At 42.7% G+C, this 25,580-nt stretch overlaps 3 protein-coding genes across 13 annotated transcripts; 2 read left to right on the top strand and 1 right to left on the bottom strand.

Moving 5' to 3' along the window:
• The first annotated feature begins 273 nt into the window (after window positions 1-273).
• On the top strand, window positions 274-4,026 carry LOC110530150 (stress-associated endoplasmic reticulum protein 1). The gene is made up of 3 exons (XM_021613000.2): window positions 274-545; window positions 1,096-1,171; window positions 2,952-4,026. The coding sequence occupies exons 1-3, from the start codon at window positions 462-464 to the stop codon at window positions 2,990-2,992; spliced, it is 201 nt and encodes a 66-aa protein (XP_021468675.1). The 5' UTR covers window positions 274-461; the 3' UTR covers window positions 2,993-4,026.
• A 1,450-nt stretch (window positions 4,027-5,476) lies between these two features.
• On the top strand, window positions 5,477-15,514 carry LOC110530149 (choline-phosphate cytidylyltransferase A). 5 transcript variants are annotated; one of them, XM_036985706.1, is made up of 10 exons: window positions 5,629-5,898; window positions 5,995-6,003; window positions 10,503-10,623; window positions 10,771-10,870; window positions 11,250-11,366; window positions 11,558-11,709; window positions 13,231-13,309; window positions 13,404-13,546; window positions 13,757-13,945; window positions 14,175-15,514. In XM_036985706.1, the coding sequence occupies exons 3-10, from the start codon at window positions 10,510-10,512 to the stop codon at window positions 14,376-14,378; spliced, it is 1,098 nt and encodes a 365-aa protein (XP_036841601.1). In that variant the 5' UTR covers window positions 5,629-5,898; window positions 5,995-6,003; window positions 10,503-10,509; the 3' UTR covers window positions 14,379-15,514. The 5 variants fall into 5 exon arrangements, with proteins under 5 accessions (XP_036841602.1, XP_021468674.2, XP_036841601.1 ...); XM_036985705.1 differs by adding an exon at window positions 9,350-9,416 and having other exon boundaries at window positions 5,629-6,003; XM_036985707.1 differs by lacking the exons at window positions 5,629-5,898; window positions 5,995-6,003 and adding an exon at window positions 5,477-5,610.
• Window positions 15,515-17,778: 2,264 nt separating this feature from the next.
• Window positions 17,779-25,264, bottom strand: ap2m1 (AP-2 complex subunit mu-1). Of its 7 annotated transcripts, none has more exons than XM_036984520.1 (14): window positions 25,240-25,264; window positions 24,936-25,048; window positions 23,903-24,039; window positions 20,913-21,178; window positions 20,722-20,804; window positions 20,583-20,588; window positions 20,326-20,461; window positions 20,040-20,184; window positions 19,594-19,614; window positions 18,956-19,081; window positions 18,661-18,796; window positions 18,330-18,427; window positions 18,127-18,238; window positions 17,779-18,021 (listed from the first exon to the last, which is right to left on the bottom strand). In XM_036984520.1, the coding sequence occupies exons 3-14, from the start codon at window positions 23,974-23,976 to the stop codon at window positions 17,887-17,889; spliced, it is 1,338 nt and encodes a 445-aa protein (XP_036840415.1). In that variant the 5' UTR covers window positions 23,977-24,039; window positions 24,936-25,048; window positions 25,240-25,264; the 3' UTR covers window positions 17,779-17,886.
• Window positions 25,265-25,580: the final 316 nt, after the last annotated feature.

Genomic DNA, 25,580 nt, shown 5'->3' with positions numbered 1-25,580 from the left:
TTGCAACAGCTAATGGGATCCTAATAAAATGCCAAATACCATCCAAGTCAAGTGCATTAGGTTTGCTTTTACTACATCAAAGTCGAAATAGTTGAAGAACTAGGATTGTGAACTTGGTCAAGGAAATAGGAATTATACATAAACACAAGGACCGAAACTGCACGAGCAAAGGCAGTATTGTAAATGCTGCTGTAGAATGATCGAAGTGGGAAGAACTATATTGCCACACAGTGGGCGGCGGAAAGATATACCAAATAAGCATTGCAAGTTCGAAATGCGGTCTTCCTGTGTGGGCGGGGTTAAGATTTGTATACGTAGACATTTGCGCTGCTATTATTCTTCCTTTTTAAAAAGTGGGCACTCTAGACTAGAGCCAGCAGTACATAAGTGAGGCATATTAACCATATCACTCACATTCCCAACTTATTGTAAAAATAATTAATAACCTACTTATTTGGAAGATGGTCGCCAAACAGAGGATTCGTATGGCCAACGAAAAACACAGCAAGAATATCACGCAAAGAGGCAACGTATCCAAATCCACGGTAACATTTTTTTACTATTTATTTATTTATTTCGGTTTGCGAACGAGATAAGGAATATGTTAACGCTGCGTAAATTAGTCAAAGGCAAACGCTTAATTGTCTGATTGTTTGCTAGCTTTTTATTTTTATATTCACATATATCAATGTTTCTAGCCTAGGTGCCAACAGCTCATGCTGTCAATCTTTGGTCAGCTGTAACGTTAATAGTATCCATGAAAGTACATTTTTACATCATGCCAAGTTGAGTTACATTTTATATAAACCGCTGTATGTTTCTGATTACGGTTTTTAGAGGTATGCATGTTTGACCAATATGATACAGTAGAGTGACTGCAGTCAAAGTGCAGTTTAACAGCAGTATGCTGCAAATATATATTTTTAATACAGTCATTTTGTAGTGTAAGTGTTACAGTGTAGTACAACTGCAGTTACTACGTCCAAAATACCACAGTCGTCTGCAGTTACTGCACTTTTACAGCAGTTTCAAAACTTTTTTGTAATGATTACTTTTGACACGATAGCATGACGTGTACTGTATTTGGTTCCACAGAGAAACCCTCAGGATGATAAGGTAGCCGTGGGACCCTGGCTGTTGGCGCTCTTCATCTTTGTTGTGTGTGGATCAGGTGAGTTGTGTTGACTTTTACTAATTTGCCAGTGACAATGAACAGCTCTGAAATTGATCCCCATATTCTCCCCCTGTCCCACATTGCAAGCAAAACATTTGAATGGCTCCCCTCTCTTGACAGAGGAGAGGAATTTGGGGTGTAGAGAAAATTGAAGTTTTAAATAATCTATGCTGCAATTCTACACATTTTGCCATAGGGTGGAGAGATGTTTTTAATATGATATCTGAGCGAGACTGACTAACAAAATCAATGAGGACCTGCCAGTAATTCGACCACGATAACAAGTATAGATAGCTGGTTCAAAACTAACTTGGCAATCTAAAAAAAATGTAGCTGACATGGGCTAATTGACTGACTTATCAGTGACTGACTAAACAAGAGAGAAACTGCTGATGCACAACCAAATTTGAAATTGCACCGTGGGCTGCCATTTGCCCATCCCATGTCCTAGACACATTTGTTGATCTAAAAGGATTGGATGGGTGTATCCAACATTTTACTGAGCTTGTCATAAGGCCAGATGAAACCATATTGCTTACCTATCTGATCCTTGTAGTCCCCAAACCTTTCTGAGATTAGATAACTTTCTGAGTCAAAATGAAGGTAGAGATCTACCGCTCAGAATTTTTTTACAATTTTTTTTTTTTTTTAACACATGACTTAAACACATAAGCCTATGTAATAGTAACCTATTAAAAACAGTTATGTAGCAATGAGGTTGTTTGCGGCTATATGCCCAATACATTATTGGCTATGCTTGAATTCTTCTCAAATAATTAAAAAAATTGTATTTCAACTTGAGGTATAGGATCATTTGTTGTATTACTTGTGAGGCACAGCTGAGTGTGCATAAATTGAAATAATGTGCTTTCTTTATTTTACTGGACTGACTGTGCCAGCATCTGATGGTCAGTCTCAGCGGAGGGAGAGCATCGGAGGGCCCGCTTCTCACTGTCGGACCATCCCTCAGCTCTGCCCCCTCCGCTAAGAGTAAGACTGACCAAAAAGGTGACACCATCTTCAAGCTGATGGCGAAACCTGAGTCTAAAAACAGATTTCATAACTTTACCGTACAAAGTTTTTGCAGTATTTAAACCAAGAAGTGGTCTCTTGAGGGGGTCCCTTGAGGTTAGTCTCTTGTAACAGCCTTAGGGTTTTGTCTGCCATTTTACACATCTTTTTGTCAATGTTGCCTTTAACAGGCAATATCAACGTGCTTGTTGCCCACCTCCGCTAATAATGGGGAAGGACACAAGTTTTGATAAGTGTTCTAGGACCTCCGCCAGCTAACTGTTGAAGACTGTTTCTCTTTTTTCCTGGGTCAGATAATCTGTTTGTTCTGTTTCTGTGTGGTCTGGTTTGACATTTTGCTTTACTACCTCCCACTGTTTGTCCAATCCAAGCTTTTAGTAGTCAGTGGGTTTGGCAACCCTTTCAGAGATTCCATCAGAACATAATTGAGCAATTACATTAGTCACCTTGGAAATCTAAATTAATACCTTGCAGGAAAGGAGGGATATAGTCACACTGGCAAATTAGAAAAAAAATAAGAAAATGGGTGACGTAGACAATTCTGGCGGAACATTCTGGTCAGTTCCCAGCTGTGTTCTGAGCTTCAATAACGACTGCTGTCATCAGTGAATTAAAACCCATTAAAATGCTTTTTTTCCAGGTCAGGGTTTTCCAGTGTCATTCAAGAGATTCTTTGACTCTACAAGTTTATTTGACCATGAACTCCAGTGATTTATTTTCTTAACATTTCAATTTCTCTCCACAGCTATCTTCCAGATCATTCAGAGCATTCGGATGGGCATGTAGGATGACATGTCCAACCCATCCATTCCACTCAGTATCTGGCCAACCAAGAAACACCTCTTGTCTCTGATCTGTGACATCCCATTATCCTTCACTCAACATTCTCAGTCTTCTTAAGCTACACAAAGCTAGGCCAAGGAGGATGAGCCACTATCTTGCACTTTTTGTGACTTTTTGTTCTTAATTTGTCTTTTATTTGGCCTTTTCTATATTATTTGTCTTGCTGGTTACTTTTGGCAAGCTCTATCAAGTCATTCCTTCCTTGTGCCTTAAATGATAAAGGTGAACACTTTACAGCACACAAAAGCCATAAGCTGCATTCCAGTAGTGGGTTTTCTGAAATAATAAGGTAATGTGTTCTGTCAATCTCAGGCAAGTTGACCATCTTGTGGAATCATGAGCTTTGTTTCTGTTTTCGGTTGTCCTTTTTGGAAGTCTTATTTGCCACCACTTTATTATAATTTTTGTGTAATATGAACTATACAATTTAGTATATTGAAAGAAATGTTATGTTTGCTTTGAAAATGTTCCGTTTTGGTAGTACGACCAAATGTCTTGGTTGGACTGGGAAGAAGTTCAACACAAGTCTAAGCACCAGATATGAAACCGGATATAATTCTCATGGCAAAAGAACAACTCAATAGTAGAAACTAGTGGTACATAATGATAATAAGCAGTCCTATTTTTTTTTTTTTGCATCTTCAGTTTGCTGTCTAGTCCTCATCTACTTTATCTCAATTTTGTCTCTATTGATTTGCCCTGCATTTTCTTGAGGCTTTGGTATTGTCATCTAGTCCACAGTTAGTTGAATATGGATCAGCAAAAGTAAGATAGTTGATCTGACATTGTCCTGTCCTCAAGTTGACGGAAATGGTTCAAGGCTCACGCTTACTGAATAAAATGTCATAATCTTTACTTCTAAAACACTGGTTTAGCAAAGATAAAGGGCTGGATGTAAATGACCACCTGGTTGTTTGACTGCATAAAATATGCTGGCAATGTATGAGAGAAATTAATAAAAGATAATTGGTACATTATTTTGTGTGCATTTCTAATGCATGATACATATCACCCAGAATAAATACACATCTTTGCATGTGTGTAGTAATCTAGCTAGTGTAGTGTCCTGAAAATGTATTTGCCTGAGTAGAGAATAAACTCTTTAGCCTCATCCACTCCCAGTTCGTTGCCACCAGTAATGTGTATAAACCCTGGATTGTTAATGCCATATATTGGCACTCCCCAGTAGGAGCAGTCCCCCAAAGGAATGAATGGAATTATTGCATCAATTAAATGTTTAAAAGACCAAATTAAATATATGACATTATTTATTTGTTGTAGTGGGGACCGTAACATTAGTAATCTATACAAACTATACATTAAGATAAATGTTGTATATTTTTTTTGTTTAGCTCACATAATATAATTTAAAAGTATGCATTAAGGTGTCTGGGGGGGGGGGGGGCAGGTCTAGTGTGTACAAATAAATCATTGGTTGCTACACTGTGGTCAGTTCTCTACAACGCAGAGGGAGAGCTCGTTTTTCATGGCCTGTTGTCCCGGGTGAGTGGAGTTGAATTATTTTAGACCATTATATTGTTCATTAAGCGAAATCTTCACCCAACCGGGGCATCGGGCCATGCAAAAAAATAAACAGAAATCTGTATATAATGACGAGATGCTGATGTCTCCGCCCTAACATTGGGAGTCGTTGTCCCAAAGGCAGAAAGATAAGGGAGTAGTTGCGTCCCAATCTATACCTCAGTGGTCCCCATTTGACGACCGGAGTATGCGCACAGATAGAACTATGAGAAATATTTCACCGGATGTATAAATGTGAAGCATCCACTTGGCGTTTCCACTCACTATCAAATGTGGTAGTGAGAGGAAGCCCGGTTGCCGGCAGTGGGAGAAGACATTCTACTAAATTATCTCATCGATAAAACATTTAATCTCAATAAAGTTATCTGTTCCCCAAACTAGTATCTGGGTTTTGTATAATTTCCCTTATGTCAAGGTGTTAAAGTGCGTTGTTTAGAAAGAGTGTAAAGGCAAATTGAGTTATTGCACACGCGCACTTCACAGAGTAGACGTTAACTGACGGAAATATGTAAATGTAGCTAGAACGCGCCAATAGGATCTCGCTAGTTCGTACTTGGCTCTGCCCACTAGAACTAATTTGTTCTCATTTGAAATGACAGGCTGTGGTCTAGCAAATCCAATTTTATTTGTCACATGCGCCGAATACCACCTTACAGTGAAACGCTTATTCACAAGCTGTTAATTAACCAACAATGCAGTTTTAAGAAAGAAAAGTGTTAAAGTATTTACTCAAACGGAAGTAAATAAATAAATATTAGTTTAGTTGTAAAAATCTTTGGTATGGGTGTATGGAAAGGAGTTGGCGTTTCGAAATCAAGCAGCACCCCCTTTTGACACACCCACTAATCTGAGACTAGTCTGGTCTGGGACGCTGCTACCTATACTTGGGCGGGAATGCAGGCGATAAATTTAGGTATTGGGCTTATTTTTGCCAGGTTTTGGCGAGAGTAACATCTCGCTTCGCATCTTCCTCTCTGACTGAAGAGATTTTACCGGAAATGTCAGGCACCCTTTAAAATGTACGTCATTTCCTGGAAACGTGTCCCGGTTGTTGTAGTTCCTGTGGAGTAAACTGTCATTCCGAGGACTGCATTAGTTAGCTAGAAATACTCTGTTGATAATCCATCTGTTAGTCTACTCCCTAACCAATGCGCGTCCTCTTCCTATCGAGCTGGTGGCACAGTTCGAGACATTGGACTAACATTACCTGAGTGTTGGGTGCACTGTTCTTGCTAGCTAGTTAATGAATTTAGCGTTATTAACCAACAGTTAGCAAGCAACAGAGAACAAACCAACTTGGCAGTAACGTTAGGTAGCTATAAAATATTTCCCTAACACACTGTCTATGAGCTAGATTAGCTTTCAGCAGTAACGTTAGCTACTTCTACACTGCAAATCCCAAGCACAGAAGGGTAAGTACGTGAATGATGTCTTTTTTAGTTATCTGAGTATAATGCCGCGTTCAAAATAACTGGGAACTTGGAAATCTCTGATTTCAGTGCGTTCACGACAACAGGGAACTCGGGGAAAAAAAACGAACTCCGAATGGGAAAATTAGTTTAAACTGTCATCCTACGCGTAATTCCTAGTCGGGAACCCGGGCCTACTTTTTAGAACAGATTTTCCGTGCTGAAGATCACTGACGTCATGATTCGTATTTTTTTCTCCCGATTGTCTTGAAAGCACCATGACTGTTGGGCCCGCACGCCCTCTTTTGCTCGTTCACGTTACGGGCAATGGAGCAGTGCCCCGCGCCTCGGCATAATCGAATCCGCCCACTGATTTAGTTTCCAGAGGGCTGTACTTGTCAAGTACAGCTGGTTACTTATCTGCATACTTTGTTGGCTTGTCAAATCTGAGTCAGAGAAGGAATCTGTCTGCATGGTGACTCATGGCAACCTAAGAGATGAACGACTGTTTAAGACTACAGCTGCCCTATGAGGTCACTATCAGCTAAACTAAAGCTTTGTGTGAAAACCCCTAGCCACCTTTCTCTCTTGTATCACTGACAATCAATTGGTGTAGATCAGTGAGCCTTCCATGGGATCAGTTAGTAGCTAGTGGTTAGTGACTTAACAAGCATTATTTCCCAGTCTACAGACCAGAGACCATATTCTAGCAAAGTGTGTGAAACAGATGAAGGTAACTGCCAAAATAAAGGGAACACTAACAGTGCCTTAATAGGGTGTTAAGCCACCAGAACGGCCGGTCGATCTCCAAGGCATTTCTAGTCAATCGCCAAACATTTCTATAAAAAACCCAATGAAGCCTTGTGGTTCTATTTTTATTTTTTTTATTAGTCTCGGGCTGTTGGTGGTAGGTGCAGCCAATTCAGCTGTCCTGCGTGCCGGGTAGGCAAGCTGTTTCCATTTCATGTGTCTGAAGGTACAAACTCTGCCTTCCCGGTGGGCCTGGAGAGGAAATCAACTGCACTATGCTACCGCTGGCCAATCAGATTGCTCAGATGACTTGAGTCTGCAGTAATGTAGCAGGCATAAAAGAAAGCTACAGCAAAATGGATACTGGGAGATTTCAAAACGTTTAAACCATGACTAGAGAGCGACTGTCAACAAATACAGCAAAGAGCTGTTGCTTTTATGAGTGAGTTTGGGAGTTTGGGAGTGAGTTTGGGAGTGAGTTCTTACTCAGCACTGTCAACACTTTGTATTCAAGCCATAAAATGCAAGTTCTTCCCATTTCCACTCAGCGCTACAACAAGCACAGTAAACAGTAACGGATGAGTAGGAAAGTGTATCGATAGGCTTGCGTTGTTATTATTAGCAGCTTGGGTCTTTAAAAAAAATATTGAGCAATATTTCACTTTCTCTGTTCATAGGAGTAACAACATGATTTTGTGCGTGAGGCAGAAATAATGCAGTGCGACTAGAGTTTCGCCATCAGCTGGAAGACCGTGTCCCTTTTTGGTCAGTGTCAGTGGAGGGATGTTGAGACGGACACTCAGTCTGCTGCTCTCTCCCTCCGCTAAGACTGACCATCAGATGCAGGCACCATCAGCCCAGTAAAATAAAAAGCAAATCATTTAAATGTATGCTCACTCAGCTGTACCTAACAAGTAATACAACAATGGATCTATTACCGGTGTGATCATATAGCCTACCTCAAATTTTGTAATATATATATATATATATTTTTTAAATGTCCCGAACAACAATGCATTGGCAGGTAAATTCAAGCAAAGCCAGTATGCAGTAATCATGTATTGGGCCTATAGCTTACTGCACAAACCTCATTGATACAGTACTGTTTTTTAATTGGTTAATGTTGCATAGGCTTACATTTAAGTCATTTTAATAAAAAATCAGAGCGGCAGATCTTGGCATGCATTTTGACTCAAAGTGATCTTGACTCAAAAGGTTGGTGACCACTAATATAGAGTCTACAAGTGCCTGTAACTCCATTGGAGGGATGCAACACCATTCTTCCATGAGAAATGACACAATTTGGTGTTTTGTTGATGGTGGTGCGACACGCTGTCTCAGGCACTGCTCCAGAATCTCCCATGAGTGTTCAATTGAGATCTGGTGACTGACACACACGTTAACACCCCCCTCTTCCCCTTAAAGTCACTGAGATCTCTTCTTCTAGCCATGGTAACAAAAACAATGGGCAACTGGGCATTTTTAGACATGATCCTAAGCATGAAGGGATGTGAATTGTTTAATTAACTCTAGGATCACACCTGTGTGGAAGCACCTGCTTTCAATATACTTTGTATCCCTCATTTACTCACGTGTTTCCTTTATTTTGGCAGTTACACATACAGCGTGACACACACACACACACACACACACTTTTCTAGAAGATAATGTCTGTAGACTGGAATAGAATAATACTAGTACTCCATAGTAACTGAATCCGTGGAAGACACACACGGGTAAAGAGTTATGGGAACATTGTGTTTAAGCCATTGCAGCTTGGCACCAGCTAACATTACAAATAGCCTATGACTTTTGCAAACTGCATGTGGGGATTTCAATCTGAAAGGATCCATGAGCACCAACATGTGGACTTCATAAGAGCATGTCAAATTGGGTGTCAAGTGAAAGATGAGTCTCTTTAATTGAGGCATATTATATACATTTTTCAATAAGCAAAGGCTTTGATTTGTGGTATAACAGATTGAAAAGGGGTCTTAGAAAACATCTACCAGAAAAAGTCTTACACGGTATTAGAAATGCATCAAAACACAATCGTGTTGAAGTAAAGACCCCTGCCCACTAATACCGTCACATTTTGTTTGAGAAATGATTTGCTTTCTGTAAGTTTAAGAAACTTTGCCTTGTAATTTTGTTACCAAACAAAACCCACATACTGTATCTTTAAGATATTTTATAATTTCTCTCCCTCATGAGGAAGGATAATGAAAGTTTATAAAGTAACAAGTAAAGGTAGCTCTACCAATTAGTTTGTGTTTTTACTGATGTCAAGTTTGTTTATTAATTTGTAACAGAATTACTGCAATTTAATTGGCTACAATGATTGATTTCCCATAGTTCACCTTCTTACTGTCCTCCCTTCCATTGGCATACTGTTATGTTCAGCTCAGAACTGTTTTTGTTCTTTTCTTCCTCTGACTGTTGTCTGGTGGTCAAAGCATAACTGAACAGTCTGGACAACCCCTCCCTCTCCTTCTTCCCCTCTCTCTCTCTCTCTCTCTCTGTTCAGTTAATGTCACCTCTCCCGGCTCTTACTGACATCTACCATGACACCTACCTTCTTTCCATTTACTGTAACCAGCATCCTCACCCACTGAGCACCGATCGACACCGAACCTCCATGGAAGTTGAAAAGTAGCTGAAATTTGGTCAGTCCGCCCTGACCGGGCCAAATCGGAACCAATCATAGATGTCTGTTTCACAAGTTTGGACAGTACAGTAAAAAAAAAGGTAGAGTACAGTATACTGTACTGAACATACAATATCTACTATGCTGAACATATTTACTGTACTCCTACTCTACTGAGCTATGCTGTGATGTCCAAACTTGTGAAACATAGACATCTATGATTGTTTCAGATTTGGTCTGGTCGGTACCAACCAAATGTGATCTTGTTTGGAGGCGGAACTCATTACAATGATAGCCAGTGTGTAGAATAATACCCAATTGTAGAATTGCCAGAGTATCACCCTTGATCAAATAGCTACTAATTTCAGACATGACATGCAAATGTAAATCTCTGAAACACTGTTAAACTGTGCCAGCTATCCAATAAAGGTTGAGCCGCAAAGGTATGCAACCACACTGTTGATTGTGAAACTATAGCCTAATACATGCACACCAGATACCTAATCCAGTAGTACTTTTTGACTAAAGATTATTAAAGCCGACGGTCAAACTTTTTTTTTAACCCTCAATGTTATTGCGAAGGAATTTCTGGAATGAGGCGGGGCAAAGCTATTTCCTTAAAAAAAAAAAGGCATTTCTTATTTCAACATAAATCCGAGCATTAAACCTGAACAGAGGCAAGTGTCGATTTGAAAGTGTGGGTGATTTTAAATCCAAGTGAATGTGTTCACCGAGAACATGCACAGGTTATTAGGTAACGGTACCATTCGACGCGGCAAACGCAGAAACACACCACCTGACCTGCCTGCCCCCGGGTCGTGGATTAACGCCACCCTGTGGCCAATAATTGAATGGAATTCACCAAGGTAATTCGATGAGGACTCGCTGCAGAGAGACGATTCTATCTCATAATTTGTACGAAATAAGCCTATGTGACCTTCAGTAGAGTCAAGATGACTTATTTGCACATCCTGGTACTGGTTAACGTTGTTCTTCCACATAGACAACACATTCTGTTTGAGAGTATCAAAACTGCAAGTGATTACTTTTGCTCTCTAAGCAAGATGGTGGTTGGTGTGTGACCACGTGACTTTTGCCCTTTCAGCCCTTGAATGGAGGCCCACAGCTCAAGCCGGTCAAGCCTGTCCAGGAAGAGGAGGAGAGATGGATCCAAGGGAGAATCCGAGGAGGTAGAGCGGCCAGGGAAAGTCCCAAAATCCACCGTGGTGAGTGAGGAAGAGGCTTTGTGGGTCTGTGTGTGTGCGCAGACTTTGTTTATGGGGAGTTTCTATGTGTTGGGTAAGAGAGGCAAGTGAGTCAAATGATTCTTATGAAGGAAAACCTCATTGTAGTATTGTGTGTTCCTACACTAGGGTTTAAAAGATCCCGCCTCCTTTGCTGATGAGCTGGAGTCGGCTGAGGACACTCCATACCTGCGAGTCAGCATGGAGGAGGCCAAGAGGGGAACTCCATGTGAGTCGCGCGCACACTCACGGTCTTATACTCACTCAAAAACAACCTCTCACCCCAAATGTACCGTTCCGAAAATGTATTCAACTCTTACCCCACGGGGTCGGGAGCCTGCTGCTTTTCTGGGATTACACCCTACTTGAGTCATTTTCTATTAAGCTACTTTTTCCTCCACTGTCTGTTCTGCTGGATAATTAATTGCATACACCTGGTCTCCCAGGTCTAAATCAGTCCCTGATTAGAGGGGAACAATGAAAAAAATGTAGTGGAACTGGCTTCAAGGTCCAGACTCAAGTTGAGTTTGAGGGGTATAGAATGTTGCGCTAATGAAGTGACTTGTGATTGACTGTCATCACCAGCACATCCCTCCTTTCTCCCACAGTTCATAGGCCAGTGCGGGTCTATGCAGATGGCATCTTTGATGTGTTCCACTCAGGCCACGCCCGGGCACTCATGCAGGCCAAGGGCCTCTTCCCTAACACGTACCTCATTGTGGGCGGTGAGTGTCTCACTCTGGCTGTGTGCGTGTCAACCTTTCCTCTTAACATGTCACTGTCTGTCCATTTGGTTCTTCAGCATCATTTTTTTTTCAGAGAATTAACTTTACATAGATGGTGCTTAATTAAGTACTAGGACTAATTGTGTATTCGATTTCCCTGAACCTCTGTGCTTCTCTTCATCCCGTCTCAGTGTGTAGTGACGACCTGACGCACAAGTTCAAGGGGTTCACAGTGATGAACGAGGATGAGCGCTACGATGCAGTCAGCCACTGCCGCTACGTGGACGAGGTCGTCAGGAACGCGCCCTGGACGCTAACGCCCGAATTCCTCACCAAGCACCGAGTGAGTGAGCACGAGAGAGGGAAAGAAAGTTAGAGGGATGGGGGGAATGGAAAGCATTGACATGCTGATTGGTCTGAGAGTATGTACACTGACCAAAAATATATTATGCAACAATTTCAATGATTTTACTGAGTTACAGTTCATAAATTCAAATGAAATAAATTCATTAGGCCCTAATCTATGGATTTCACATGACTGGAAATACAGATTATGTATCTGTTTGTCACAGATACATAAAAGGTAGGGGCGTGGATCAGAAAACCAGTCAGTATCTGGTGTGACCACTATTTGCCTCATGCAGCGCGACATCTCCTTCACATAGAGTTGATCAGGCTGCTGATTGTGACCTGTGGAATGTTGTCCCACTCCTCCTCTGGCTGTGCGAAGTTGCTGGATATTGGTGGTAACTGGAACATGCTGTCGTACACGTCAACCCAGAGCATCCCAAACATGCTCAATGGGTTACATGTCTGGTGAGTATGCAGGCCGAGGATGAACTGGGACATTTTCAGCTTCCAGGAATTGTGTACAGCTCCTTAGGACATGGGGCCATCCATTATCATGCTGAAAAATGAGGTGATGGCGGCAGATGAATGGCACGACACTGGCCCTCAGGATCTCGTCACGGTGTCTCTGTGCATTCAAATTGCCATCGATAAAATGCAATTGTTCGTTGTCCGCAGCTTATACCTGCACATACCATAACCCCACCACCACGATGGACAAACAACTCGCCCACACGACACCATACACACTGTCTGCCAGGTACAATTGAAACCGGGATTAATCCGTGACGAGCACACTTCTCCAATGTGCCAGTGGCCATTGAAGGTGAGCATTTGCCCACTGAAGTCGGCTTTGACACCAAACTGCAGTCAGGTCAAGACCCTGGTGAGTACAACGAGCACGCAGATGAGCTTCTCTGAGACGGTTTCTGACCGTTTGTACAGAAATTCTTTGGTTGTGCAAACCCATCAGCTGTCCGGGTGGCTTCTTCTGAGACTATCCTGCAGGTGAAGAAGCTGGATGTGGAGGTCCTGGGCTGGTGTGGTTGCACGTGGTCGGTCTGCAGTTGAGGCCGGTTGGACATACTGACAAATTCTCTAAAACAACATTGGAGGTGGGTTATGGTAGAGAAACTAACATTCAACTCTGGCCACAGCTCTGGTGTTCCTGCGGTTAGCATGCCAGATGCACGCTCCCTCAACTGGAGACGTATGTGGTATTGTGATGCACATTCTAGTGGTCTTTTGTCCCCAGCACAAGGTGCACCTGTGTAATGATCATGTTTAATCAGCTTCTTCATATGCCACACCAGTCAGGTGGATGGATTATCTTGGCAAAGGCTCACTAACAGGGATGTAAACATTTGATGCACAAAATTTGAGAAGCTTTTTGTGCGTATGGAAAATTGGAGATATTTTTATTTTAGCTTATGAAACATGGGACCAACACTTTAACTGTGGTTTATATTTTGTGTGTGATGTCATCCGTCTCTCATTCACCCCGATAACCCACCAGATCGACTTTGTTGCCCATGACGACATCCCATATACATCAGCAGGCCAGGATGACGTTTACAAGCACATCAAGGAGGCGGGTGGGTACCATGACAACCAGCAGGAATGACAAACATGAACGTCCTGGTACCCTGTGTCTGTCACGATGACCCTTTTGACCCCTTGTGCCTACAGGCATGTTTGCGCCCACCCAGCGGACGGAGGGCATCTCCACCTCGGACATCATCACACGCATCGTCCGTGACTATGACGTGTACGTGAGACGCAACCTGCAACGCGGCTACACTGCAAAAGAGCTCAACGTCAGCTTCATAAATGTGCGTTAACACTTCATCGTTATTAGTTGTGGTGATCATGTGATAACTATTGCTAGTTATGACTCAAGTTGAGGTAGCCATCGGTCTATTTGTCAGAGGACAGTAGAAGCAGAATTAATTTAAGTAGTTGAATGAAAGACATTTTTACTAGTCTAGTGCAGCCTTGCTCGCCAAGGTCTGGATTTGACACCGTGCCCCCCTGTCTTTCAGGAGAAGAAGTACCACCTGCAGGAGCGTGTGGACAAGGTGAAGAGGAAGGTGCGTGACGTGGAGGAGAAGAGTAAAGAGTTTGTGCAGAAGGTGGAGAACAAGAGCATCGACCTCATTCAGAGGTGGGAGGAGAAGTCCCGGGAGTTCATCGGCAACTTCCTGCAGATGTTCGGCCCCGAGGGAGCACTGGTGAGAGAGCTTCTGTTCTCTCTCTCTGTGTGGTGTAAAGTAGACTGGTGTATTTTGTGGCAATCCTAATTTCCTGCTCTGGGCAATAATATAGTGATGAGTGTGGTTTTCCATGGAAGATTTGTATCGTGCTATAGATCAGTGTGCACGGCCTAATTTGTTCTACAGCCTAAGAACAACCAATGAACTTGTAATGTTGACTGACATGCCACCTTCTCTTTCTCTGTAGAAGCACATGTTGAAGGAGGGCAGGGGCCGGATGCTGCAGGCCATCAGCCCAAGGCAGAGTCCCAGCAGCAGTCCCACCCGTGAGCGCTCTCCCTCCCCCGTCTTCCGCATGCCCTTCTTAAACAAGGCCTTGGCCTCACCCCACCACAGTGCTGCACGGGGATACACCGTCAGTGAGGATGATGACGAGTCTGACGAAGGTTAGGGCTCCCATTTTACGCGTTTGTTAATCCTGCTCTTCGGTCCATCGACAGTATCAACGTTCAAGCCCCTCCAACCAATCATCAGTATAGCGTTGTCCCTCACTTCATTTTTTCACTCCTTTTTAAATTGCTGGTGTCCATTTTAATTTGTACTGTACCACATCAGTCAGAGGGGGGTTAATGCAGAATAATTTTTTGACAGCCGATGTTGCATTTCTCACCGATAGGAACATTTATAGATATTATTTTGATGCACGCTTCCTACTCAGGATGTTATAACCTTAGTGGGTAGATTTTTAGTTACCCATGAGTTCAGTGGGAAATTCAGTTGTCTTCGGTGCACTTTTGCATTCCTCCACAGATTATCTGAATATAGTAACCATCAGTCCCTTGAGGATTCCCCCTCGGAGTGTTTGTTTGCTTCTGTGAGTGTGTAAACTGCTAGTATGTGTAGGCATCTCGATGTCCTCCATCCATGGACTCAGCTTGGCCTTTTTGCACATTATAATAATACTAATAGTTGGTCTCACTCGAGGTCAGTCGTTGGACAGAGGTTTTCAAAGCATAGTGTCCAGCATTTAACTAAAGAACTGGATCTTGTTCAGTAGGGCTCAAGAGAACTTGTTTTCAGGAGGTTCTAGCTGAACCCAAACACTTGTGTGCAATAACGAGACCTCGTTTTAAAAATGACTACATACGTAATACAATTTTATCCCTGTTACATATCTCCCTCCTGTTGTTGGGATCCCTTGATTTTGGCTGTTGACCCAACCCTTGCTAGTCTTTGTGGCAGCAAAGCAGGTGGTTTTATTTCCTATATAATTATTTTAAGCATATTATCGTAACCATGTTGGATTGTCTATACAGTATAAGGGATGATATAATCCATTAAAATACTGCTTCTCATTAGGGCATGTCTATATCTCTCTCTCTCTCTCTCTTGGTAGCAAGAGTTTTCTGATATGTAAGACGCCAGTACTAACCTTTCACTATCTGTCAGATACAAAATGTACCTGGCTTTAAGTACATTGTTTTAAACATTTTATTGTTTGGGTTGAGTTTGTTTAGTTCCTGAATGTGCAGGCATGAGATCCCAGGGAACATGTCAATGGAATAAATAAATAAACTTCAACCATAACCTTGTGGAATTTGTCAAATCCATGGATGATTTTAATCTTAAATCGAACAGTAATCGCCGCCGCCAGGTTGTTAACAAGGCGGCATGATGCCTTTTCCGTAATGTATACAAACATTTCCTAGGGAAGGCAGATGCAGCACTTAGTGGGGCAAAAAAGTATTGTCAGCCACCAATTGTGCAAGTTCTCCCACTTAAAGAAGAGGCCTGTAATTTATCATAGGTACACTTCAACTATGACAGACACAACGAGGGAAAAAAATCCAGAAAATCACATTGTAGGATTTTTAATGAATTTATTTGCAAATTATGGTGGAAAATAAGTATTTGGTCACCTACAAGCAAGATTTCTGGCTCTCACAGACCTGTAACTTCTTTAAGAGGCTCCTCTGTCCTCCACTCGTTACCTGTATTAATGGCACCTGTTTGAACTTATCAGTATAAAAGACACCTGTCCACAACCTCAAACAGTCACACTCAACTCCACTATGGCCAAGACCAAAGAGCTGTCAAAGGACACCAGAAACAAAATTGTAGACCTGCACCAGGCTGGGAAGACTGAATCTGCAATAGATAAGCAGCTTGGTTTGAAGAAATCAACTGTGGGGGCAATTATTAGGAAATTGAAGACATACAAGACCACTGATAATCTCCCTCGATCTGGGGCTCCACGCAAGATCTCACCCCGTGGGGTCAAAATGATCACAAGAACGGTGAGCAAAAATCCCAGAACCACACACATGTCCAGGCCCATCTGAAGTTTGCTAGAGAGCATTTGGATGATCCAGAAGAAGATTGGGAGAATGTCAGATGAAACCAAAATAACTTTTTGGTTAAAACTCAACTCGTGTTTGGAGGACAAAGAATGCAGAGTTGCATCCAAAGAACACCATACCTACTGTGAAGCATGGGGGTGGAAACAACATGCTTTGGGGCTGTTTCTCTGCAAAGGGACCAGGACGACTGATCCGTGTAAAGGAAAGAATGAATGGGACCATGTATCGTGAGATTGAGTGAAAACCTCCTTCCATCAGCAAGGGCATTGAAGATGAAACGTGGCTGGGTCTTTCAGCATGACAATGATCCCAAACACACCGCCCGGGCAACGAAGGAGTGGCTTCGTAAGAAGCATTTCAAGGTACTGGAGTGGCCTAGCCAGTCTCCAGATCTCAACCCCATAGAACATCTTTGGAGGGAGTTGAAAGTAGTCCATGTTGCCCAGCAACAGCCCCAAAACATCACTGCTCTAGAGGAGATCTGCATGGAGGAATGGGCCAAAATACCAGCAGTGTGTGAAACCCTTGTGAAGACTTACAGAAAACGTTTGACCGTCATTGCCAACAAAGGGTATATAAAAGTATTGAGAAACTTGACCAAATACTTATTTTCCATCATAATTTGCAAATAAATTCATTAAAAATCCTACAATGTGATTTTCTGGATTTTTTTTCATTTTGTCTGTCATAGTTGAAGTGTACCTATGATGAAAATTACAGGCCTCTCATCTAAGTGGGAGAACTTGCACAATTGGTGGCTGACTAAATACTTTTGCCCCACTGTATATCAAGGTTTCTCATAAGTCATTACTCCAAGTGCTTGACGTACGTCATGGATGGGGCACCTGGTGCCAGCTTAATCAGATCCCCTCATGGCTTGATTTCACATGCCTAGATAGGTGTTTATCACCTCCGGTAACCACATATAGCAATCTGATCCCCGACTGCGCATAACCTTTGGTTGATGCAATGCACCGACAACAATGTAGTCGGCCTGGAACACAACCAATCCTTCACTAGCACGTGTTCATGTACATTGCAACCCAACAGAGAAAGTGCGTGTACAAATCCCAAGTAGTCAAGTGAAAACAAAGACGAGAGGTGGTGCTCGTTACATGATCGGATTTTACAAACAAGGAGCCAGTTGAGGCAATGTGATCAGGATGAGTCCCACTCACCGAAACAGTGAATTCTCAATAAGCTCACATGCGATCAGACAGAGCAGTTCAAAGGAGAGAAAGGAACTAGTTAGCTAAAAGAAGATGGACCCGAAAAACAACGGGTCACTTCAAAGACCTTGACCCTATAACTGCAGACTGGACGTAACACGGACCTGGCGAAGATCTGTTTCAGAGTAATACGTTGTCATTAAAGCAGTGAATTGGGAGCATAGACAGTGTGCAGGCCTTTCTGTATTATGTGCGTATGACCACAAACTGTCTTTTCTACAGGACCAGTTCGTTTAAAAAAAAAAACAACGTTTCACATCTGTGCGTTATAAAAACTTTTTTATTCATCCCCAACATTGAGTAAAGGGGAGAGGTTGAGATGGCGGACAGAGGAACAGAGGGAGATGGCTTGGTATACTGGTCGCTAACATTAGCAGCGAGTCTCGTAGATGCCACTTCGGCCAATGTAGCGCACCCATTTGATAACATCATGGTCACTGTAGTTCAGCTTGGACTCAAACACCTTCAAGTAGCGCACCTTCAGCCCAGAGGGGGCAAATGGAACCTGAGGGGGACAAAGATATCCAGGTTAGGAGTTGTATGCAACTGCAATTTTAATACGGTAAGCTGAAATGCTCAAAATGATCATTGCGTGTGCCTGCAGCCATACCTCAAAGTTCATGGAGATGGGAGGACGCGCCCACTTCTTCTTATCGTTGGTGGGCAGCAGCTCGATTTCAGCACTGATCTGAGACTCCTTCATCCCAGCCATGCGCTTAATCCTCCATGTAGGAAACAGACATTCAACATCGGAAAGGGCCATTCAAAATTGAAAAAGGGGGTACTGTGATGGAGATGATTGACATAACTCACTTCCATACGATGGCGTTCTCGCTGGCCTTGTACTTGGCCTTACCCTTCATGCAGATCACCTGGACACCGCTGGTGTTGAGCGGCGTGGGAATGCGCACCTGGAGCAACGGTAAACAAGTCATAACATGATAAAGTCTCATGCAGCAGACTAAACGGGAACTTGTAAGAACTACAATTAACAGACCGAGCATAAACAAAGGGTTATGATACAAAACATACTAACTTCAAGAAGAGTACAATTTACCCCAAGATCGCATGAAAGACCAGTTTCAAACAAAGTGACAGGACACTACAATCAAAAAATAAATAATTGAAGAGGCCAAATAACTACCTCAATTTTCTGGGCCAGTAGCGAGGGTTTGAAGTTGGACTTGATGACCACTTTGACCTCCAGCTTGGTGCGGCCCACCTCCCGGACCAGCGGAATGACTCGGAAAGGTAGGATGATGTCTTTAGTGGTTCGGTATCTAGACGCAGGGGTAAAACCACACAACTCGTGTCAAACAGACACACGCAGGGGGGAATGGCTCAATCATTGGACACAATGCATACAGACCAATACAAAACATGCAAGCACATGCACAGGGTCAATATAGTTTTGAAGCTTAGACCTGTGACACACTTACCTCATGAGCTCATACTCTCCATCCGGAGGGATGAAGCTGATGCTGCGCTCCGAGTCAAACTTACTGAGACGCACACACTGGTTGAACGTACAGTCGTCGATGGCTATAGATTGCTTTCCACTGGTACTACAGGGGCAGAGGGAGAAGAGAGTTGAACGTCTATCCGCGCATACCCACCCAGTCATACTGACACACTCAAACGAACACACAAACCAAACATATAAATGCACTGCTCTACATGCCCCACATCCTAATACAACACCACAGAAACACACTCAATACAGACACATTAAAAGGGACACCGTGGATACCACAACACAGCAACCCTGTGGATGCTAACCATTTCCATCACTGTCAAAGACGGGGTCAGGGTTAAGGGTCAAGCGGGTAAACAAACAACACTCAGTAATGACTAAGAAATAAACAACCAATTGAGCAGTCCACTAAAAATTTGAAGAGGCTAGTCAGATTTGTATCAATTAGCAGTCACACGAGTTGACTGCCGAAGCACAAATGAATATAGTAATACCAGTAAATATTGGAGCCTCCTCAAATGCTTAATAAAGCAGTCACCATAAATGACACGATAGCCAAGACAGCGGGACATATGGAGGTAAGGCCAGACATCAATACAGTACCTTCCTCCTCCCCCTAAATCACTGAGGTACAGCACAGAAAGAGAAAGAAAGGAGACACACTGAAAGGAAAACTAATTGTAAGCCTCAAGCAAAGCTGTAAATAGAAGTCTTAGTCCAGGGACTGACAGTTTGGGCAGTAAACTGTCTGAAACAACAACAACATTCTACTGTACACAGAAGGTTAAGTCAGAATAAACACAATTGCCCATCAGTCTGAGTTGAAAAAGTTGAAACTCAATACAAGACATTCTTTATCCAATTCTGTAGCACAAGTCTTATATTTAGCCCCAGCCCTTTAATGTCAAGCTCTGTCCAGGGTTGGAGTGAATTGCTTTTCAACTCAGAAACTAAAGCAAATTTCTAATTCTCCTCATGAAATGTGCAATTTCAGTATACTTCCTGAAACTAAATGGAATGGCTCTGTCCAAACAGCCACTCTTACTCACCTCTTTCCCGCCTCATTAGTGACCCCGCCTTTACCCGCCTTATCAATTATAATTTTGTCGTTCATGCCAAATTTGCACTCTGGCATTCCGCTCAGGTAGCTCTTCATTACCACACGGCCGGACACGTGGGCGCTCAGGACCTGACCTGGATGGGGTCAAATTGAAAGGGTCAATCACGAGGAAACAACATTACTCGTACAACTCCCCTAGTTACTTTTCCTCTTAGCATATTCAACAGGACAACTGTGTAGGCCGTTTACGTTCAAGCGTTATGACCATCATTCACCTTGAGGCGACATGAGCAGGTTGACACTCTCCAGCACATCCAAGAAGAGCTCATTGCGTCGATACTTGATGCCTTCGCGACGCCAGCCAATCTGCCCGGTCACCTGACTAGTGATCTGAGACTGCTCTTCCTTTGTCTGGAAAAGGAGAGAGAGAGAAAGATCAACAGGATATCAAGTGAAAGAAAACAGTGTATGGTTGCAACCAGGCCTAATGTCCCAAATAGAACAGCCCAAACCAAATGAGGCTCATCATTACCTGATGCTGCATCCGGCCCGTGTCCACAATCCCAGAGAAAGAAAAAGAAGAGAGTCAAAAAACAGATGGCCCACAGTTCTGCTAAAGAGCCCATCGCAGAGCGTTACGGCAGTGACACGGAGATACTCCTCATCCTCACCTGGCCTTTGATGCCCTGCTGAGTGATGAAGGTCTTCAGTGATCCCGTCTCAGAGTTCTGGGGATACCCGAAATCCAGGATCTCTGCACAAAACAAAGAAACCAAATGATGAAGAGGGTAAGAGAGGAACCGAACAGGAAAAATAGATATCAAATGGCATAAGAGTGAGAAATTTGGTCGGCCACAGTTACCGTCGAGCAGCTCGTAGATCAGCACAAAGTTGTTCTTGATGTTCTCCTCGCTGATCTTGCCAAAGTAGGAAGCCATGACGTCGCACATCTTGTAGAGGAACTCAAACACCATGGCGGCGTTGACGTTCTGCTTGGTAACCACTGCCAGCCAGATGTTGGAACGCTTGACATGGAAGAAGCTGGTACGTGCAATGTTGGTCACTGGAGAGCGCACCTGCTGCCGGGCATGGATCACATTCACACGGAACGCGTCCACCGCGTTGCGCCTGAGAAAAGAAGGTAGAGCAAGTTGTGATGCCAATTTAGCAATTTTGTTGATAGATTTTGCAACTTTTTTTCCAAACAGCACCCAGCAACAAATGTAGCTACTTTAAAAAAATGTATTTGGAACTTTTAGCAACTTTTGAAAAGGGACTCAAATGCTGAAATGCACGCATTCTCCGTCTAAATGACACAAAAACGATTCTCTGTCACAACACACGTGCCTGGCTGCAAAAATGCGTTGCGAGTGACGTCAGCAGCAGGCGCTCAGCTCGTGCACAGGCAGCAGCAGGCCAGCAGCAATTTCAGCAAATTGCAAATCATTGTTGGCTGACTGCAGCAGTAGTACGGGTTCGACGAGCCAAACCTAATGAATATAGATGGTCACGAATGTTTGATCTTGAACAGAACTTACAACATCAATCAACATGTCTCAATCAATATTGTACAGCCAGAAGTACAGAAGAGTGGGAGTCTGTACCTGAACAAATGTCAAATCATATGTTTTGCCGAGATGGCCAGTCAATTTGCGTAACGTTATTGTGTATTCTACGTAATGACATCACAAAGTCATTTAGCAACAAATCAACCTGCCTCTAGCAACTTACCCTGAAAATTTGTTGGCAACACAGAGCAAGGAAGAGAAGCAGTGCTTTCATGTTATGAGTAAATGTGGAAGAGGACGTACCTCCATCTGCAGTTGATCACAACAAAAGCAAACTCTCTTGGTTAATACGCTCTTGGTTAATAGTACACACACACCAGTAGTGTGTATAAAGTACAACTGTCTCCCTGGGACTTTCAGAGGGATAGTCAACTGTCATACATTTGTCAACTACACTACCTACCATATTCTTTATTCCAGACCTTTTACTTGACATTCAAGTTCCTGGTAGAATATTAAAGACTATTGCCCCCCCACCCCCCCAAAAAAAACAAGTAACCCTCCGAACATCCTAATAGTACGCTTTGCTGAGGCCAGCACATATTAACTTGTCTGTGGCGCGATGGGTAACGATGCTTCGTGGGTGACTGTTGTCTGTGTGCAGAGGTTCCCTGGTTCGAGCCCGGGTAGCTATACTGTTACAGTTAGAGTGCTTTAGAGATCTGATGTGGATGTATAAATAACTGAAGGGTTTACTACAGATGAGGCAGCATGTCCAGACAAGACTGCGGAGTCCCAATCAGTGATGTTCAAGATTCAGGAATAGATTCCCAGGTGCAGGGTCCACAACTTGTGAGCTTGACAGTGAAACTGACATTGACCATAAAGCTACTGCCTCGTAGTTTATCATACCTTTATTCATTTGAAACCAGTACAGATTCTGGGAACCAGTTCCCAGAAATACAAATCTCTGGAACCAATTTTAGATGAGGGACTCTGCAGAGACAGACTCAGCACTAGCCAGCCTCTCCCCATGAGAGTGGACAAAGAGAGATGGAGATAGGGACGGAAGGGTCACTGGTACCATAAATGATCATTTAACAGGGTCTGTCCAACTGTTTTTTTAGAAAGCAATGTCGAGTAAGGAGGGAAGAGATACTAGTGGGTAAGGGGAGGACAGTAGATGCACCTCAGAGGCATTAGTTGGTTGCAGTAATTGAGTTTGTGTTCTTTGGTCACTGATATGTCAGGTGACATGATGAAAGGGTCATCAGGTAGTTGCTGTGGGTCAGAGGACATGCGTTGGGAGTCACTGATTGGTTGCCTTGGGTCAGGGGACATGCTTGATAGGCTGGTGCATCGCTTACCTATTTCTACAGTGGCCAAGATGAAGGAAAATGACAGAAGGATAAAGAGGTAGAGGGATGATATAAAGGAGAGGAAAGAGACAAAAATGTACAAAGACATTTGTGCATGTACACAGATAGAGTAACATGGTGTTTAAAAGGCCATACCACTGTAGTAAACCGCCAAATGCAGTCTAAATTAGTTAAATTAGTTACTTTTCCCACCAATAGTGGTTGAATTTAAGAGAGTGTGGAGTCTAATCTAAGGCAATTTGAATGCATCAACAAATCTTGTGTCTGGAAAATCTTGGCATTATTTTTGTAGTGCCAAGCAAGATCATCAACCCTAGATGTAGTGGTGGGGTTAGATAGCTGGGTGAGAAAATCTAATCAAATGTTCAAATATGCTTCCTAAACTGACAGTGAAATGCTTACTTACGGGCCCTTCCCAACAACAGAGGGGGAAAAAAGGGAAATGATTGAAAAATTATAACGAGAAGAACAAATACACAACGACTAACCATAACTTGTCTAAATACACAGGGTACCAGTACCAAGTCGATGTGCAGGGGTACGAGGTAATTGAGATATATGTACATACTGTATCTAGGTAGGGATAAAGTGACTAGGCAACAGTATAGACAATAAACAGTAACAGCAGCGTATATGATGAGTCAAAAGAGTTCATGCAAAAAAGGGTTCATTCATTGGCTACTGCAGAAATATTGCATTGTCTAAGACCTGATACAACAGCCATTATCCCCAAGATGATTATAGCCTAGCTATTAGCTCAGTAATTTTGTTTGGTGGGTGCACTGTGCTAATGACCTAAGGAGTAAGTTCAATACCGACGTAGTTACATTGAACCCCTAACAGAATCATCCAACTAACTTCAGGCCAACCAGGTGGACACCACTTCCCATCTCCGTCTTCTCTTATGACGGCATTGTAATAGAACCTCCTTAAAAACTCCCCAAACCAATTACCACCTCACTTACCCTATATCATCGCGGTAGACACGGGAGATAAGGACCTCCCCTTTGTGGTTGTAAATGAACAGTCCTCCGATCATCGTGGCTGTTCCTTAGTCCAAACTGGCCATGGTGAAAACGAACTCCGTCTGATTGAGAGGGTGCTATTACATTCCACCGGGTCAAATTCCCGGTACATGCAAATGTAGAATAAAGATGATTCTGAATTACCCAGATATCAAGGATCCCACAGTGGTGAATAAGTCAGTCACAACGGTGATGTACACACACAAATCCTAAAGTAGTCATGCTGGGTAGGTTAGATGTATAATGGTAACTATTAAAGCTAGTAAATGTTACAAAACTCCAGTAGTAGCTAGCTATGACTATGGGTGTGGTTTCAGGTTCATTATGGAGGGTTTCTGGTATTGGGAAAAGGAATAGACAATTTCCTGATTATGCCAAATAATGTATTATTCATTTGTTATAGTTTATAATATGATGAGGCGTATGAATACTATGAAATGAAAGACATGCCTGGAATTCTAGCTATGTGTGACTTCCTGGTATAGTACTACAGTAGAACAGAAAGCAAGACAGTTTCCCCATTCCAGCACAACATGGCTTTACTTATTAACTGGACACACACACACACAACTGGATTAGCAAGTTAATTTCCCTGTCTGTCACTTAGCAGGTTTAATTGCTATTTTATTGCCCCAAGATGTCTGCCTGCCTGACCGGAAAAGATAGCTAACCATCTCGACAAGTTCATACATTGTTGATATTCTCCTTAGCTGACGTTAGTTATGGTTTCAGAAGTAACTTTGGTGGGTGGTTGACCTTCGCCCTGGGGAAAAAAATACGATGGGGAGCTAACCAACTATTGAGCTGCAGAACTAGGAGAACTAGTTGGCAAGGTAATTAACTAGCAAAATAGACAGAACCTAGTCAGCCTAATTGGCTAACTATTGCCTAGCTTGTATAAACGCTCAACTAGCTATACCGTTTCTACTGTTAAATATGCCGAGAATTGTCTTCAATATAATTATCATCTTACCGGAGTCTTCTCTCACATCTAGGTTCACGGCCCTTTATTCTCGGAGATATTTCTGGGTCACACACACCAGGTTATTCTGCTGTTCACACTCATCTACATCAGCAGACCACCGTCTAGGAACATACAGAAAAGGATCTGATAATAGCCCGGAAGTAAATCCGCACTTAACAGCCACATTTCAAAATGTTGCACATTGAATACATGGAGCAGGGAGGAAAAAACGCATTAAAATACGATTTAAATGATCTTTCGCTATGGCTGTGGTCGCAACCATTCAATTAATGTGTCTCATGAAAGTGGGTACCTATTGTTTTTTCACAGGTCCAATTCCCCCCCCCCCCATTTCTGTCACTCTTACAGCAACCATATTATTGGCAGCCCTGGTGTGAAGGGGAGGAATGACCGTAATATGACGCTAACTATTTTGATGTGTAACTTGGCATCCCATGTTAAATAAACTGAAATAAAAGATCCCAGAAATGTTCCATATGCACAAAAAACGTATTTCGCTCAAATTTGCTTACTTCCCAGTTAGTGAGCATGTCTCATTTGCCACGATAATCCATCCACTTGACAGGTGTGGCATATTAAAATTATATTACTGATGAAAGAGCATGATCATACACAGGTGCACCTTGTGCTGGG

This window comes from Oncorhynchus mykiss, chromosome 8, assembly GCF_013265735.2.
Source record: "Oncorhynchus mykiss isolate Arlee chromosome 8, USDA_OmykA_1.1, whole genome shotgun sequence".
In the NCBI taxonomy this organism is placed as follows: domain Eukaryota; kingdom Metazoa; phylum Chordata; class Actinopteri; order Salmoniformes; family Salmonidae; genus Oncorhynchus; species Oncorhynchus mykiss.
Note: the sequence above shows the minus strand (reverse complement) of the source record. Positions and strands in the feature narration are given on the sequence as shown.

Excerpts from the sequence above, each read along its gene's own strand:
- LOC110530150 (XM_021613000.2), top strand. The coding sequence starts at position 462 with ATGGTCGCCAAACAGAGGATTCGTATGGCCAACGAAAAACACAGCAAG. Across the intron at positions 546-1,095 it reads GCAACGTATCCAAATCCACG|AGAAACCCTCAGGATGATAA; the intron begins GTAACATTTTTT and ends TTGGTTCCACAG. Across the intron at positions 1,172-2,951 it reads CTTTGTTGTGTGTGGATCAG|CTATCTTCCAGATCATTCAG; the intron begins GTGAGTTGTGTT and ends TTCTCTCCACAG.
- ap2m1 (XM_021611233.2), bottom strand. The coding sequence starts at position 23,053 with ATGTTACTCTATCTGTGTACATGCACAAATGTCTTTGTACATTTTTGT. Across the intron at positions 19,615-20,039 it reads ACTAATGAGGCGGGAAAGAG|TGATTTAGGGGGAGGAGGAA; the intron begins GTGAGTAAGAGT and ends GCTGTACCTCAG. Across the intron at positions 18,239-18,329 it reads GAGAACGCCATCGTATGGAA|GATTAAGCGCATGGCTGGGA; the intron begins GTGAGTTATGTC and ends TCCTACATGGAG.
- LOC110530149 (XM_036985707.1), top strand. The coding sequence starts at position 10,510 with ATGGAGGCCCACAGCTCAAGCCGGTCAAGCCTGTCCAGGAAGAGGAGG. Across the intron at positions 11,710-13,230 it reads AATTCCTCACCAAGCACCGA|ATCGACTTTGTTGCCCATGA; the intron begins GTGAGTGAGCAC and ends ATAACCCACCAG. Across the intron at positions 13,547-13,756 it reads TCAACGTCAGCTTCATAAAT|GAGAAGAAGTACCACCTGCA; the intron begins GTGCGTTAACAC and ends CCTGTCTTTCAG.